The 16,659-nt window shown below is 36.9% G+C and overlaps 2 protein-coding genes and 1 long non-coding RNA gene across 3 annotated transcripts; 1 reads left to right on the plus strand and 2 right to left on the minus strand.

The window, feature by feature from the left end:
- The first annotated feature begins 150 nt into the window (after positions 1-150).
- LOC135732263 (cobalamin binding intrinsic factor-like) lies at positions 151-2,320 on the plus strand. Its single transcript, XM_065250184.2, has 4 exons — positions 151-403; positions 1,256-1,394; positions 1,540-1,673; positions 2,128-2,320. Exons 1-4 carry the CDS (start codon positions 325-327, stop codon positions 2,190-2,192), a joined length of 417 nt encoding a protein of 138 aa, XP_065106256.1. The 5' UTR covers positions 151-324; the 3' UTR covers positions 2,193-2,320.
- A 511-nt stretch (positions 2,321-2,831) lies between these two features.
- LOC141282188 (uncharacterized) lies at positions 2,832-5,435 on the minus strand. The gene is made up of 2 exons (XR_012336707.1): positions 5,111-5,435; positions 2,832-5,000 (listed from the first exon to the last, which is right to left on the minus strand). It is a non-coding gene; the product is annotated as an uncharacterized lncRNA (long non-coding RNA).
- A 1,962-nt stretch (positions 5,436-7,397) lies between these two features.
- Positions 7,398-16,197, minus strand: hinfp (histone H4 transcription factor). The gene is made up of 10 exons (XM_065250185.2): positions 16,082-16,197; positions 15,486-15,691; positions 14,867-15,096; positions 14,097-14,196; positions 13,722-13,874; positions 12,584-12,661; positions 12,282-12,402; positions 12,010-12,148; positions 11,574-11,698; positions 7,398-9,124 (listed from the first exon to the last, which is right to left on the minus strand). The coding sequence occupies exons 2-10, from the start codon at positions 15,646-15,648 to the stop codon at positions 8,764-8,766; spliced, it is 1,470 nt and encodes a 489-aa protein (XP_065106257.1). The 5' UTR covers positions 15,649-15,691; positions 16,082-16,197; the 3' UTR covers positions 7,398-8,763.
- Positions 16,198-16,659: the final 462 nt, after the last annotated feature.

Below are 16,659 nucleotides of genomic sequence, written 5' to 3' on the forward strand. Positions count from 1 at the left end.
AAAACAAATGTTTGAGTCTCAAAAACATCATAGCGCAACCATCTCAATGTAACAATAATCTTTGCAGTCGAAGTGTAGCAATAGATGTGTGTCAACAGAACCTTGAGAAGTGAACAGACAGGTTATTTCCCAACAGTTTGATTCCCATCATAAAATAAGTGCGCACACATATACGCAGCATTAAGATAAAAGTTAAGTTAAACAAACAACAGTTCAGTGTTTAAAACATAAGAGCACTGGAAGCATTAATATTTTACAGAAACTCAAGAACATAAATAGGACACGAGTCTGCAAAAGACCATTAACCAGGAATCGCTGAGGAGAATGACTCGGAAAATGATTTGTCTTTTCTCTTTTGTGGCTCTGCTGTCTTTTGTTGAGCTTGGGCTGCCTGTTAAGCCAGGTGAGTGAACAAGATGATCCTCTCAACATTGTTCTTTTGTTAATAAGATGTCCAATGGCTGTCTAAACACAGACATCTAGACTAAAACAAGACAATTTTTGGGCTGTCAGTGAAAATTAAATAGACGTTTAATCATAATTCAAAAATAAATAAATAAAATAAATTAATTAGTTAAACAAGCACCTTGTATTCACTGTTGACGTACTTAATGAAGTATGACGAATCTCATACACTTTGGCAAAAACGACATGTAACCAAATTCAAGCTTGGCTCTACGTTGGTTACACATAGCCAGACTGGTTCTTAGTTAAAGAATTACTCCACTTTTATAAAAAATAAAATCCCAATAATTTACTGAACCCCATGTCGTTCGAGTTGTTAATGTCTTTATTTGTTTAGTCGAGAAGACATTAAGTTTTTTGAGGAAAACATTCTAGGATTTTTCTCATTTTAAAATAATTTATTGGAACCCAACATTTTACAGAAACTAAACAAGGCATAAGGGTCTTATCTAGCAAAACGATTGTCATTTTTGACAAGAAAAATACAAATGAAGCAATTTTAAACCACAATTTCTCGTCTTGCACCAGCCGTATAACGGCTCAACGCACAAAAACGAATTTCTTCTTGACTGAACAAGAAAGACATTTTGGATGACATGGGGATGAGGAAATTATTGTGATTTCTTATTTCACGAAAGTGGAGTAACCCTTTAACCTAGATGGTGAAAATTACAGTTATTGCTTGTTGGGTTAACTAGTAAAGCATGACACTAGCAATGATGTATAATCTGATTTCCTGTACTTTAAACATCACTGAATACAATTTTGTCATATTTTCTTTCCCGAACAGCTGAATTTGAAACGTATCCCGTGAAGTTGAGCATCATTAATGAGCTCACTAATGATAAAGCCTCATTCACCAGCTCTGTGACAGAAGGAGGGGTGCTGTTTGGGGTTTTAAATAACCTAAATGGTTCCAATGGATTTAGGTACTTTAGAGTTCTGTAATATGTTGTGCACTGTATTTGCAGCAAATTGAAAGGAAATCTGATTAATTTTGTCCCTGGTTTTGATAAATAAGAGATGATGACTCAGTGTTAGTGACATTGCTACTCTTTTTTGTTAATGCAATAGTTACAGCTATTCTGTAAACAATAACTTTGGATTATATCTGGAGAGTGTAAATGGAGTGGCTGGATCTGACAATGACCACACATACTGGGAGCTTCTGACTGAGAGTGAAGGACGCTTAACCCGACTGGAGACTGGTAGGAGTCTTTAAAATTGAAGAGTTTTTGTTGCAAAACGAGACAAATCCGTTTTTAACATTTTTGTCTTTTTTGACAAAAAAAAACCATTTGTGCTACCTAGCGGTATTTTTTAAGTTAGGAAGGTATAAATCAAAACAAACCAACTGCATTTGAATTTATATTAATTGGAATGACAACCAAAAAACAAGATTTCCTGAAAAATCTTATCTCGCAACGAAACTCATAAATTATACACATTCATCAGATTTGAATTGTTATGTTGCAAGGTTAAAGAAGGTTTACCTAATAAAATAGGACATTGACTGAATTTTTAAGCCTTTTAACTTTAATCATAAAGGTCAGTAAAGAGATGTTTGCATATACTTAAAAGACGCTAATTTACAAGAAAACACGTCAGAAGCACTTAGAGGGTTTTGCATCTGAACTTTTCTATTTTATAATTTCTTTGCAGGAATCGGCTGCTATCAACCCAAGAAAGATGAGCATATTATCCTGAGGTTCACCAAGTGGAATTAAATATAGATTTGTTATTTATGTTCTCTGGTTACATACAATACCACTCTTATTCAGTTAAAGATATAAATCAGTATCTTGATCAAGTCATGTAATTAATCTTAAGATTAAGTAAAAGAATCATCAACTCATCATTTCATTGTGTCTGATAAAATACTCTACTGAAGGTCTAAATTACTGAAGAAACTGAAAAACCTCCCTGTTCTTTAAACAATCCTGACTCCAAACAAATAATGTACAGTACTAGTAGAGTTTTATCAATGCATTCAGAAGTCCCTCTTCTAAACAGGAGCTAATTCAATGTGTGTTGCAAGATTAAGGGGCAGTTTCCCGGACAGGGTTTAGATTAATCCAGGACTAGGCCTTAGTTATATTAGGACATTTAAAGGCGCGGCGAACGATCTCTGAAAGCCAATGTTGACATTTGAAATCACCTAAACAAACACACCCCTAGCACAATAGAATCTGGAACTTCTTTTGATAGACCCGCCCCACACATACGCAACCCAGGCAAAGATGTTGGTTAATAGACACGCCCATTACTGCTGATTGGCTACAAGTGTGTTTTGGTACTCGGCCCAACTCCCTTTTCCAAAGAATTCTTAAAAATCGTGCACACCGCCTTTAAGTAGTTTTTACAAAAAACGTTACAAAAAACAATACTGGTGTGAATCTTGAAGATACGTCAGTGCAAGATGTTTTAAATTAAGGCAGCTCAAACATGTATTTTGATCTGGGACTAGGATAAGCCCTGTCTGGGAAACCGAACCAAACAGATCAGAAAAGAACAACAACTCATAACACCTTGGTTTTAATAGACAATAATTATCATAAAGGTCTCTAAATGTCTTTATCTTCAGTATGAGAAGTTCTGTCAAGGTTTTCAGTCAAGTTTCTCTCTTTACATTTATTAAAGAACTGCTCTGAAGTTCATTCCATAACTTACTTAATGATTTCAAATAAAATGATTTAGAAAATAACTCAAAATGTATCTATGGTCTTCTATCCCGCAGAAGCTGAGAAGTAAAAAAAAACAAACGTGACTTTTTTTCTGTAAATATTAATAGTGTGGTACATTGTTTGCTTTAATTACTGGTATGTTGGTTTAACTAGCAGCAGTTTAGTTCACCTACCACAGGGAATGAAGCAATCACAGTCACAGTAGTTGCACCGTGAGAACCAACTCTTCCAACCCGATTCTTTAGTCCTGCAGTTGTCAACGCGACTGCACTCATGGTTCAGAGGGACTGCATAGCTCTTAGGATTCGGACAGGTGGATGTGCATGTCCCGTCGATGTCTTTCTCATTGATCTCCACACGCCCACGATGACACACTCCTAATGTGCACACATGAGAGTAAGCAGCAGGGACACATATTGTGTAAAATAAAAACTTGTGCACACACATACAAACCAGTAGGAAAACTGTATGATACCACATGTACCTGTAGAACCTGTATGGTTCTGCATATTTCTGCATTTGACACTGCACACTATATGGGTCTTACAACAGCACTCTTGGAGTAATTTCAATAAAAATACTATGTAAAGCAACACCAAAGAGTTTTTTTTACCTTAAAAAAAACCTTTCCAAAAAGTTTCAGTCGTTCATCCACTCGAAATAGGGTGAACGACACTTTCACATTCACTTTGCAGCCCTCTATCGGCCAAAACCGCACTAAAGAAGTTTCCAACCGTCGGGTCGCGGTCCTGTAGTTCGAGTGAAAACTACAAAAACTTGCTTTACGGCAGACCTATAATCCAATCAGAGCCAGCTTTGCTGCAGTAGGCCAAATTATTTACGACAGTGGTAATGGACAATTCCGCTTCTAACCTGTAGGGGGAGCAAAAACTCTTTAGTGTTGCTTTAATTGTAAATGATTGCTTTGTGGTCCTTATAATGTTATTTTGGTGTCTTTTTGTTAGTGCCTTTGACACTAACAAACGCTGCCAAAAAAAACTGATTTGTTACAGCTGAAATAAAGGAAAAATCATAAATACACTCAAATAAAGATGGTTCTACTCAGTGAGGCCATAGAAAACCCATTTTTGGATCCCCAAGTAATCTTTTAGTCAAAAGTTCTTTAAAAAGGGCTGTAAAACTATCAATAACATTTTGTATAACAAAAAGTTTATGTGGATTTTTTTGGGGCCATTTTGGGGTCTTTATTTGATTTGAACAGTATTTAAGTAAACGACAGGGTGGAGATAGGGGTTCTTTATGGAACTAAAAAGAACCTTTTAGGAACCTTAATTTTTCAGTGTATCTGAGACCTAAGGCAGATAAGGTATGCAGAATTTGTCAACATTTTCCTAAAATCCAGCAAACTTACGCAAGCAGGAAGGTTTGGGGGTCCATTTCCCATTGGACTGGCAGGCTCGAGCAGGATCACCTACCAACACGAACCCTGGTCTGCAGTCATATCGCACCACAGAGCCCACCCACCAATCACTCCCGTACACCATTCCATTAAAATCTACATCAGGCTTCCCACAGCTCACTAAAGCAAAGAAAAAACACGAGAAATTAAACAAAAAATTACACAGAACAGTTTACAGAGAACATATCACAGTTGGTAAAGACCTTTCATGATTTGGCTTGTGGAAATAAAATAAAAGACTACTACCTAATAAAGATGATCAGATGTACCTCTACAGAGGGATTTGTATCCCACCCAACAGCACTCTGAATCTCCACAGCTATCTCTCCTCAGCTCCTTGTGTCGACCTCTGCACCCTCCAAAACAAAGCGGGGCTGTCCCAGACCAGTAAGTGTATGCCAGTTCATCTTCCTGTTCCACTTCTAAAAGACCTGAAGCATAGTTCTTACTGTTAAAATTCCAGAATTGTTTATAAAATGACTGTTACATTTTAAAACCAGTTTAGTTTTTTAGTTGAGAATATCACTGAACTTTTTCTTACCACTGCCTTGATAGTCTTCCACTGTTGCTACAGTAAGCGCAGTTACAGGCACTTGAGTGTAAATCACTTGCAAAGATCTTAGTAGTAGTAGCAGCAAAAAAGCTTCTAGTTTCATGTTGTTCAATATCTTCTTTTTAAATGCAGATAAGTCTATACCTCTTTTGTTCTTCTCATCTGCTTGTTTTGTCGTCTCATTTTCTAGAGCCTCATATATACAAGCTACATATATATGTAGTGCACAGTGTTCACTAGAGAAATCTGCAGTGTTTAGTACAGAGTTAAACCCTTAATCTTGTTACCATACTGGCTAAAGATTAGGTGAGAAAAAACCCTTGTGCGCATTGATTATACTGTACTAAAAACTAAACTAACTAAGGTTACTGTAAACTATTTGGATCCAATTTAGTTAGTCAGGATTGTTAAAAGGCCAGGAAAGTTTTCCAGTTTCATCCAATAGTATCAGCTGGTGGTTACTGGAGGAAAGAAACAGCACTGTTATGTTTTGTTCAAAATGCCTTTATAGGTTTGAAAAATGTGTTAAAGCTATAGCTCTTTGCACAATGACCCCATGATTTTCTCACCTTAAAGCCATCCGAGATATAGAACAAGCAAAATTAGTTAGTAAATTTTCTCACCCCATTGGCAGATAATTTTGCTTGTTCTAAGCACAAATTCGCTTTATATTTTGTCTAAAAACTAGACTTATTTTCTTAGGTCATTTTCCTTATAAAGAAAAAGGATCTTAATTAGGAATTTTTAGATATTTCTACTGAAAACACGATAAAAATACTAGAAAGTCATTTTTTGCAGTGAAGAGGGTTAATAAAGGCCTTCTGAGGGTAAACAATGTGATTTGGTAAGAAAAATATCCATATTTAAAACTTTATAAACTATAATAAATGGCTTCCGGTAGTGGCCATCTTTCACAATAACAAATACACTCACCTAAAGGATTATTAGGAACACCTGTTTAATTTCTCATTAATGCAATTATCTAATCAACCAATCACATGGCAGTTGCTTCAATGCATTTAGTGGTGTGGTCCTGGTCAAGACAATCTCCTGAACTCCAAACTGAATGTCAGAATGGGAAAGAAAGGCGAATTATGCAATTTTGAGCGTCTCATGGTTGTTGGTGCCAGACGGGACAGTCTGAGTATTTCACAATCTGCTCAGTTACTGGGATTTTCACGCACAACCATTTCTAGAGTTTACAACGAATGGTTTGAAAAGGTAAAAACATCCAGTATGCTGCAGTCCTGTGGGTGAAAATGCCTTGTTGATGCTAGAGGTCAGAGTAGAATGGGCCGACTGATTCAAGCTGATAGAAGAGCAACTTTGACTGAAATAACCACTCGTTACAACCAAGGTAAGCAGCAAAGCATTTGTGAAGCCACAATACACACAACCTTGAGGTGAATGGGCTACAACAGCAAAAGACCCCACGGGGTACCACTCATCTCCACTACAAAAAGTAAAGAGGCTAGAATTTGCACGAGCTCACCAAAATTGGACATTTAAAGACTGGAAAATGTTGCCTGGTCTGATGAGTCTCGATTTCTCTTGAGACACTCATATGGTAGAGTCAGAATTTGGTGTAAACAGAATGAGAATATGGATCAATCATCCCTTGTTACCACTGTGCAGGCTGGTGGTGTAATGGTGTGGGGGATGTTTTCTTGGCACACTTTAGGCCCCTTAGTGCCAATTGGGCATCTTTAAATGCCACGGCCTACCTGAGCATTGTTTTTGACCATGTCCATCCCTTTATGACCACAGTGTACCCATCCTCTAATGGCTACTTTCAGCAGGATAATGCACCATGTCACAAAGCTTGAATCATTTCAAACTGGTTTCTTGAACATGACAATGAGTTCACTGTACTAAAATGGCCCCCACAGTCACCAGACCTGAACCCAATAGAACATCTTTGGGATGTGGTGGAAAGGGAGCTTCGTGCCCTGGATGTGCATCCCACAAATTTCCATCAACTGCAAGATGTTATCCTATCAATATGGGCCAACATTTTTAAAGAATGCTTTCAGAACCGTGATGAATCAATGCCACATAGAATAAAGGCAATTCTGAAGGTGAAAGGGGTCAACACAGTATCAGTATGGTGTTCCTAATAATCCTTTAGGTGAGTGTACATCTGTAACCAAGACGGTTTAAGAGTACACATTGAAAAATCTGTCAGCCAATCAAATCACATTGGGGTCCAAGACATACTTACATCATCTGACCAGACAGACCTAAATGAATTAGAAATCTTCTTCATTAAGTTAATAGCATTCATTGGCAAACTCCATAACATCTGTAAGACACATCATATGTGGAGTTTGTTTGAAAAACAGCCCTTCAATAAGGCAAGAAACCAGTTAATGGCTCTTAAAACTTTTAATTTGATATAGAAAAATTCCAGTAAAAGAAATTTACCACCAGAATGGGCCATTCAGCAGAACAGAGTCTAAATAAACAGATCCCAATATAAATTAAATATAGTTACATTTTTAGTCAGTTAACAGTTTAATGGCACTTCCAACACAACTTTAAAACAGAAGCAAACAGCCATATTGTATAAAACTATAGATGTCCTCCTGAGAAAGACCAATCTTTTTCTCTTTACATTACTAACAATAAATTAGTACAATTAAACTAACGCCTCTCCTAATTCCAAGTCCATGTGTATATTTCACAAAAATTTACTAAATTAAAACTTTTATGTCATTCTAAAACCAAAAGACTTGTCTTCCTTGAAATGCAAAATATCTAGGATAAATGTCTGAACCTTTATCCATAAAATAAAGCTCTATTTAAAGGGATAGTTTACCCAAAAATGATTTTTTTTGTTATGATTTACTCATCCTCATGTTGTTTTTAACCTGTATGAGTTTCTTTATTCTTTTGAACTCAAAACATATTTTGATAAATGATGGCAAGCATGCAGTTGACCATACCCTTTGGCATCCACAGTATTGTTTTTCCTACTATGGAAGTCAACTGTGTGCTTACAATCATTTATCAAAAGATCTTCTTTTGTGTTCAACAGAATAAAGAAACTCATACAGGTTTAGAACAACATGAGGGTGAGGAAATCATGACAACATTATAATTTGTGGGTGAACCATCCCTTTAATTATTACAAAAAAGCCAGTATGATTTTTTCCACGGTATTCTCGGTCAGGACTGAGTGAAACCTTCAGTGAATGAATAACATCTTTAACTTTTTGTCTGAACACACTTTCAAATAGTTTAATGGTATTTTTAATGTAACTTTTTGAAGCTTGTTGGCAGTATAATTCACCTTCTACTTTCAATTTACAATTCAGCTGAACATCATCTTAACATTTTGTGTTTTATCGAAGCCATTCAATAATTTAGGCTTTAAACAACACAAAAAAAAACTTTGTTTTTCTTCCAACTATTTATGTCAGTTCACTACAGCCAAGCAGTTGTTTAGAAGTTTATTTGTTCTGTTGAGTGCTGTGATAACTGTGCCTAATCTTACAGCTCCTAAAACACACTCCATTTTAACTTTGGACCCCTGTTACTCTCTTACTCTAATAAATTTAACTAGACTTATAGGCATGTTCCAACCCCTTTAAATTGTCTGACACAGCAGTCCTAGCGAGCTTCAGTAAACAGAGGAGCCGTTAGAGCACCTCCATGCCCATCTGCTGTGCGGTGTCTTGTAGCTGATGCATCACTGATTCCTCACCTGTAGAGTCCATCTCTGAGGAGGTGCCAGCTGTCATTAACAAAAACAAGTTTTCTCTGTTCTCCTGTATCCTACAGTCCTCTGCAGCCTCCTTTCTTATTCTTGCCTCTGTATTTCCAGCCACAGTGCTAGAAGGCTGTGTCTCCTCTAGTTCTTCACCAGGCTGGATGTTCTGCTGGGTAGACTCGCTGCTGTCCCCCTCGCCCTGCCGCTCCCTCATCAGCTGTTCTGTGAGCTCTACACTCTCGTAGCGGATCAGTTGCAGACGCATGTATCCATCTTCGTGCTCTTTATATCTAAAAGGACGACAGGAAAGTACAGGAAAAATTAGAATAGGAAATGTAGCATTGGAAAGAAATTAAGCTTTTGTGCTTTAACAGCAGCCACATTTCAGACCTGTGCGTACTGTTTTTACTGTATAGACTGATATACATTGATCCAACACCAACATTTTAATTTAGAATTAATGAGCTTGTTGGATCAAATATATAATACCATAGACTTCACTGTTTATGTTAAATATAATTAATCTTTTTTAAATCTAGAGAAGTAACTTTCTTTTTGTCTTCTTAATGACAGACAGCAGGATTTTTTAGGCTACTGTCACTTAAAAGACATAACACACAAATCCAATATAATGATACATCAAATCAGATTTCTCGCTCAACTGTTTACGTTCACTTATTTTTGAATGCTTTATTCTGATTGGTTAAGAAACGTTCCATGGGTGTTGATTATTTTTCAGTAACCGCACACCTAACCTTCGCGTTGTGCCGCATGACCACCTTGGGTGTGCATTATTTTCTTATCATTTAACGGCCGTCGTCAATTATTCCTTGCATACGACATAGGGTGCACTCATATTATACTTAACTGGAGCAAGGAGTTCCCACACCTTGGTTAACTTCAAATTCAAGGACCTTTCAAGGACTTACCAGATCAAATACCCTTAAATTCAAGGACTAAATGTGGGGACACATTTCAAGAGAGAGCAAGGTTACCTTCGAGTTACCTTTTAAGATACATTGTTACACGTTGCGTCACTACTGTGACACTTGTGGACGCCTCCAGGGGAAAGTGCGTTTAAATGTGTACATCAAATTCAATGGTGAGGCTTAATGACAAAGACCAGGGTTCCCACACCTTAGTTAACTTCAACTTCAAGGACTTTCCAGGTCCAATACCCTCAAATTCAAGGACTAAATGTGGGGACACATTTCAAGTGAGAGCAAGGTTACATCATGTTACCTTTTAAGATACATTGTTACAGTTCCCTTTCAAGGGAACTCGCGCTGCGTCACTGCGGTGACACTTTGGGGACGCCTCCAGGGGTAAGTGCGTCTGAATGTGTATATCAAAATCAACCAATGGTGAGGCTTAACGACAAAGACAGGGTGACGCGAGGCCCAGGAAGTATATCGCAATCTGAAATATTGCCAAAGATGGCGTTACATGGACGCAGGAAGTATGGCAGGGGAGACGGAGTGTCTCGTTCCCTTCTCAGGGAACAACATTTACATACATAACCAGAGACCTTTTCATGTGTCAAACACAACTATGCAAAAAAGCATTTTGGTATGAACCAACATTTGCATACAGAAGATATAAGCATTTAAAGTGAACAGTTTAGCATGTGTGCTTAAAAAGTCTAGAATTTTTATATTATCCTACACAGAAAACTTCTAGCATAAAATAGATTCAAGCACTTTCAATGACCTGTATCTATGTATGTATATTTTCAAAAACTTCCCAGGGCCTTGAATTTTTTCCCCCAGATTCACAAACTTTCAAGGATTTCAAGGACCCGTGGGAACCCTGAAAGACAGGGTGATGCGGGAGCCAGGAAGTATATCGCTATCTGAAATATTGCCAAAGACGTTGTTACAGAGACGCAGGAGGTATGGCAAGGGAAACGCAGCGTCTCGTTCCCTTCTTAGGGAACAACAGTTACATACATAACCAGAGACGTTTTCATGTGTCAAACAAAAATATACATTTTGGTATGAATCAGCATTCGCATTTAGAATATACAAGCATTTAAAGCCAACAGTTTAGCATGTGCGCTTAAAGTCTTTTGGTTTTTATGACATCATCCTACATCACACAGGGAATAATATGGAAAATAGATTTAAGCACTTTCAATGACCTGTATCTATGTATGTTTATTATCAAAAACTTTGCAGGACCTTGACTTTTCCTTTCAAGGACCCGTGGGAAGATCATTTTGTGTGTATGTGTGCGGTCAAATGCATGGAGACATTAAGGAGAACTCAACGTGTGAGTGCGCTGTCTAAAACACGGATGTGTGTGCACGTCTTTGTGTGAGCGCTTTCGAGTGTAACAAAGGCAAAATCATTACTATTGTTTGTAAATTAATTCACAAATAAATAAATGTTTGGAGTAATTCCTCATATTATGAGGACATAGCTTGAGATAATGTTTAAAAATGTGCATGACACCTGCAATCCCATGTTGCAATTCAAGCCCTGTAGAAATATAGAAAATTGCATTGTTTTTCTATTGAAGCTGTCACCACTGGTCCTTCAAACATTTTATAAATCAATTTCACTGCTTTTCTAGAGTTTTCACTGTAAGGGTCCTGTCCTTCGGAGTGATTAGGGCATAAGGATGTTCACAAATGAAATACCCTCGTAGGCAGATCGTCTATCCTGACCATAACAAGACATTATGCTATTTTGCTAAAGCCATGTAGGCTATGTGAAATTAAAATGATGTGGCTCAAACCTGAATCTGGGATGTCCTGAGGGCCATTTGAACTGATGTTTCTTGCGTAGATGAGCAGTGAGGTTGTTCCCCCGAGTAAAGCACTGCTCACACACGTGACACCTGTAGCGAGGAGTGTAATCTCCCTAAATGCACAACACAAAACATCACATTTACATTCTTAACCACTCTGAAGGTATGGGTCAACATTGCCACAAATATATATATGGTAGCATGTGTAAAAAGTTTTATAGATTGATTTATTTGTTGTTATTTGCATAAGTTATTTATACATTCCATATGTTGTTTGCACATGTTGAAGGCAAGTCAAATTGCTTTCAATTATTTTCTAATTTAACTAGCCTATATATGTTTTTACTCTGATCCAGTCATTTACATACTGCATTTCAAATGGGCCATTTGTGGGCATGTTGCTGGCATCTTCTGATCGGCTCACCTCATGAACACGTTTGTAATGGTTCTTTATTGAGTAAAGTGAGCGGGTGGAGTAGCCGCAGTCAGCAAAGTCACATCGATATCCAGGCTCACTGCTGTGTGTGTCTAAATGCTTTCGCAGGTCTATCAGGTTTTTACAGCTGAAAACCAAACCCACATAGAGTGACAAATAAACTTTTGCTTCTCGAAATACAAAAACTTTTAATTACAAAAATATAGGTACAAATCCAGGGATGATGCATCACAACAATAACCTGACCTAAGGGATCTCACCTGTACTCGCAGTAGTCACAGCTGTATGGCCTTTCATTGGAATGTCGAAATTTGATGTGGTTTCTCAGTGAGGATGGTGATGGACACGTCATATCACAGAGTGGACATTTATAATGGTTGACTGTCATCAGAGAACACACAAAAAGATCATGAGAACAACCAGATCACAGCTTACTAGACAATTAAAACCTTTGATTCTAAAGCATATATTTATTACCAACACCTCAAGCATCAGCAAAACCTGATCAATAGAGCAAAACAAGAGTACAACCGTTATGACATGCATACAAAAAGACTCGTACCATGATTTCTCATGTGGTCTCTTAGTAGCCTCTCGGTGGCAAAACGTTTAGAGCAGTGAGAACACTGAAACCTTTGACCTACACAAACAAATAAATATAAGTAAAATTATTATATTACAGTATAAAAGTCAGAGAAAATAAATAAATACAGTACTGTGCAAAAGTCTTAGGCCACCACCAGCTTTTACTTTAGGCAAGATAAAAAAACACAACATTTAAGATTTTTATAATAAAATTTCTAAAAACCACTTGCACAGTGTGATGTGTTTAATGCAGTTGTGTACTTACATTATCCGAAAAGTTCCCAAGGATTTGTAAATCAAGAGAAATTACTGTTTTGTTTATATTGGTTCGTCCCTTGTAAAGTACACAAAATGTAAAAAACTGCAAAATTTTCAAAACAAAATGGCTTCTTCAAGCAAATGTTATTATGTCTAGGGCTCTATAACGATTAATTGCATTCACAATTAAATCGTATGCAGAATAAAGATTTTGTTTACATCATATATAGACCATTTTGCAAGATTTAAACAACACTGGTCCAGAAGCACTTCCTGTTGTTTTTAAGATTTCACATTTATTTTACTTTATTATTCAGTTCCAAATTTTCTGTTGGTTGTATTTTGTTCCAATATTAATTCATATTAATAGTTTGTTTAGTGTTAAAAAAATGAAACTGGAAGTGTTTCTGGACCAGTGTTGTTAACGTCTTGCAAAATGGTCTATGTGTGTGTGTGTGTGTGTGTGTGTGTGTGTGTGTGTGTGTGCGCGTGTGTACTGTGTTTAATAATTATGCATGTATATTCACACATGTATATATATACATTTTTACACTTATAATTTATATTTTTATAAGTAAACTTATATATTTATTATACATACATGTGTGTGTTTAAAGAAACATAATTAATATTATACAATGTAAACACACATATATAATGTATAAAAAAAACTTTTATTGTTTTGATAAATAATTATATACGGTTATTATACCATTGCTAAAATGACAATTCTAATGGTGGCCTGAGACTTTTGCGCAGCACTGTACATAAAATGTTACCGCTGATTCCTTTAGATATACATAATACTACTTTCCCTCAAACACATCCAATCATAGAGCTCGAACACAACTTCTCACCTTCTATGGAGGTTTGACGTCGAATGTGGTCGAAGAACTTTGTGTTGTTGGCAAACATTCCTCCACAGGTCGGACATGCCACCAGTTTTTCCTGTGTGTGACTACGCATGTGCTCCCGCAACTTAAACCTTCCCTTGAAAGAGGCTTCACAGTCTATAGTGGAAAGAAAAGTCAAAGGAAAACAATCAGGAACGGTTCTCCAAAATGCCTTCCTCTAAATGGCGTTCATTCTTTGTTAATGTACCTCTAAAACTGTAGTCAGAGCAAACACTGATTCTGAACAAGGAAAATAACTATCATTTACTCAAAATTTGTTGTCACCTCAAAAATGCATAATATCCATTATTATTACATAACTTTAAAGTTGTTACTTACCTTTCCAGCCACAAAACAACATGTTTTCTTCATTACCCTCCAGACAATGAGCATGCATCTCCACATGCCTGTAGAACCACTCTGGATTATCCATAGACATCTGAACATAAACACACACGAGTTTCATTTAAATACAGACAACTGTGGCACAGACAGACAGAACACATATTAGCCTTGGAGACCTGGGCAGTGGGCACAATATCACAAACTTTGATTTTATTATCTTTGACTAGCCACATTCAATACAATGTGCAATGTTTAGTCCAATATCAACTAAAAAGAAGCATGTTTCAAAAACTCTTAAAGGGAACATATCTTGAAAATCTGACTTTTTCAATGTTTAAGTGCTACAATTGGGTCCCCAGTGCTTCTATCAACCTAGAAAATGCAAAAAAAGATCAACCCAGTAACTTAGTTTTGGTAAACCATTCTCTGAATGCATGTGGAAAAAATAGGTCATTAAAATTTGGCTCCCCTTGTGATGTCAGAAGGGGATAACACCGCCCCTTAATCTGCACTATCCAACCACAGCACTGCCATTTAATGCAGAGATCAACTCATTTGCATTTAAAAGCACACCCAAAACGACACATTTTTGCTCAAACCTACAAAGTGGCAATTTTAACATGCTATAATAAAATATCTATATGGTATTTTGAGCTAGACCTTTACATAAATACTCTGGAGACACCAAAGATTTATTTGACATCTTAAAAAACTCTTGCGAAATGTCCCCTTTAAGGGTAGAGTCAGTCAGATTGTATCCTTACCTCACAGTGCTCCCAAAGACATAAGAAGTTCTCTTGAACCTCAGGCACAATGTTGCGGTTTTGAATACCGACCGAGCAGGTGCCCATGTCACTGTGGCCCCTCAGTATAGCAAGACCCCACTGCTTTAACTTTGTGTGGTAGCAGTGGAAAAACATGTGTCTGAGAATCTCTCCAGCGCCTTCCACTGAACAAAACCCACAGTCTCGCCACAGACAGTTATGCTCTTCTTCTGTAAAATTCAAATCATTTCACATGCATACATTTTAGCCCAAACAATAGAGACATAAGATAAAATATAAATATTTGCAATAATGCCATAAGATGTACGTTAGCATTACTAACTAGTAATATTTGTTATAAGATTGTAATCGGACCATTAAATTTGTGATATTATAAGGTATACACAGTAAGTGTGTTAATATACTGCCACACAGTGGATGCTAAAACAGGGAACCTTGTAAACTTTAAAAAAAAATAGATTCTGTCCAAAAACACCTGTCATTCCATTTGAAAGATTGCATCTACCTTGTTGTTTTAGGACACTGTATAAAACTAAGATATTATAACTTATGTGTTCTGAGACAAACATGCAGGGAGGCAGAGATATGATGGACCCACCTAATACATCAGGCTCACGCTCCACTATAGTTTTATAATGTTTTTCTACGTGCTGGCAAAACTCTTGCATCCTGTCAAATGTCTCCTGACACGAGCCCCACTCGCACCCCAGCTCCAGGTGCAGCTCCTCTCTGCGCGGGGCGCGCTTGCCCGAGGAGGGCATCGTAAAGTACGACAAATAAAACAATGTTTGGTCGTCCGGTTCCCTGAAACACACGGTGAAATTACATGTGAACTTTATTAGGACTACATTTCATTCGGCACCAAGCTAGCTTTCAGTTCTTATCTGTCAAATTATGTTTCTAAATGGCTTTACTCTGTAACCGAGCAGCGATATAATAATATCCTCCAACATATACACCCTCCGTAACTACTAAATGTAACGTTACTTGTTGTTGTTTTGTCAGGGCGAAAGTTTTTGACCTAGCATGAGGAAATAGCTGCTTAGCAAAACAAAACATTTGTAACATTTGCATCTGCTCTATTGACTGATCATTTTCACGGTTACCTGCTAGGACTAAGGCTTTTTATTCAATTCGTTTCATTTCATTTTGTAGACTTAAATATTTTAGTGTTAAATGTTTATAATAACTCACCTTTTGCGATTACTTTGAATAATTCTCCACGTTTCCCTACGAAATAACTAAACCAATCAGAATTCTCCTTTGCGCCGTCTCGTTCAAACCTTAACCAATCAACTTGCACCCCAGTGGTACGTCAAAATTATTATTCCGCGGACATCGGAAACCTTTCACGCGTTCCGCTTCGCCGAGTTGTATTCGTGGAGAATAATGTTTCTTTAACGTAAAAAATATTAAATACGACTGAAAAAATTTGCATAGCTGTTAAAAGGACCGTTTGTCTTTTCGTCATTCACATTCGTCAGTTTATGTCAAGCATTTGTTCGATCAATAAAGCGCAGCTCCAGTCACACGGAGTGTGTCCGATAAGAGGTCCCTCGATCTAAAGTGAAAAATACACTTAAAAGTTAAATATTTTCAGAATTAGATATCAAGAATAATGTAGTTTTGTTTAATTTCGGTTGTAAATTCTGTATCAAAAAAAAAAAAAAACTCAGACACACAATAATACCTCCAAAGTATTTTCACATTCATTTATTCAAATGAATTAAAGGCATATTCATAAAAATATATAAGTGCATATCAACTTAACT

Source organism: Paramisgurnus dabryanus, chromosome 5 (assembly GCF_030506205.2).
Source record: "Paramisgurnus dabryanus chromosome 5, PD_genome_1.1, whole genome shotgun sequence".
Classification (NCBI taxonomy): domain Eukaryota; kingdom Metazoa; phylum Chordata; class Actinopteri; order Cypriniformes; family Cobitidae; genus Paramisgurnus; species Paramisgurnus dabryanus.

Excerpts from the sequence above, each read along its gene's own strand:
- LOC135732263 (XM_065250184.2), top strand. The coding sequence starts at position 325 with ATGACTCGGAAAATGATTTGTCTTTTCTCTTTTGTGGCTCTGCTGTCT. Across the intron at positions 404-1,255 it reads TGGGCTGCCTGTTAAGCCAG|CTGAATTTGAAACGTATCCC; the intron begins GTGAGTGAACAA and ends TTTCCCGAACAG. Across the intron at positions 1,674-2,127 it reads CTTAACCCGACTGGAGACTG|GAATCGGCTGCTATCAACCC; the intron begins GTAGGAGTCTTT and ends ATTTCTTTGCAG.
- hinfp (XM_065250185.2), bottom strand. The coding sequence starts at position 15,648 with ATGCCCTCCTCGGGCAAGCGCGCCCCGCGCAGAGAGGAGCTGCACCTG. Across the intron at positions 12,662-13,721 it reads ACGTCAAACCTCCATAGAAG|GTCAAAGGTTTCAGTGTTCT; the intron begins GTGAGAAGTTGT and ends TTGTTTGTGTAG. Across the intron at positions 11,699-12,009 it reads ATTACAAACGTGTTCATGAG|GGAGATTACACTCCTCGCTA; the intron begins GTGAGCCGATCA and ends TTGTGCATTTAG.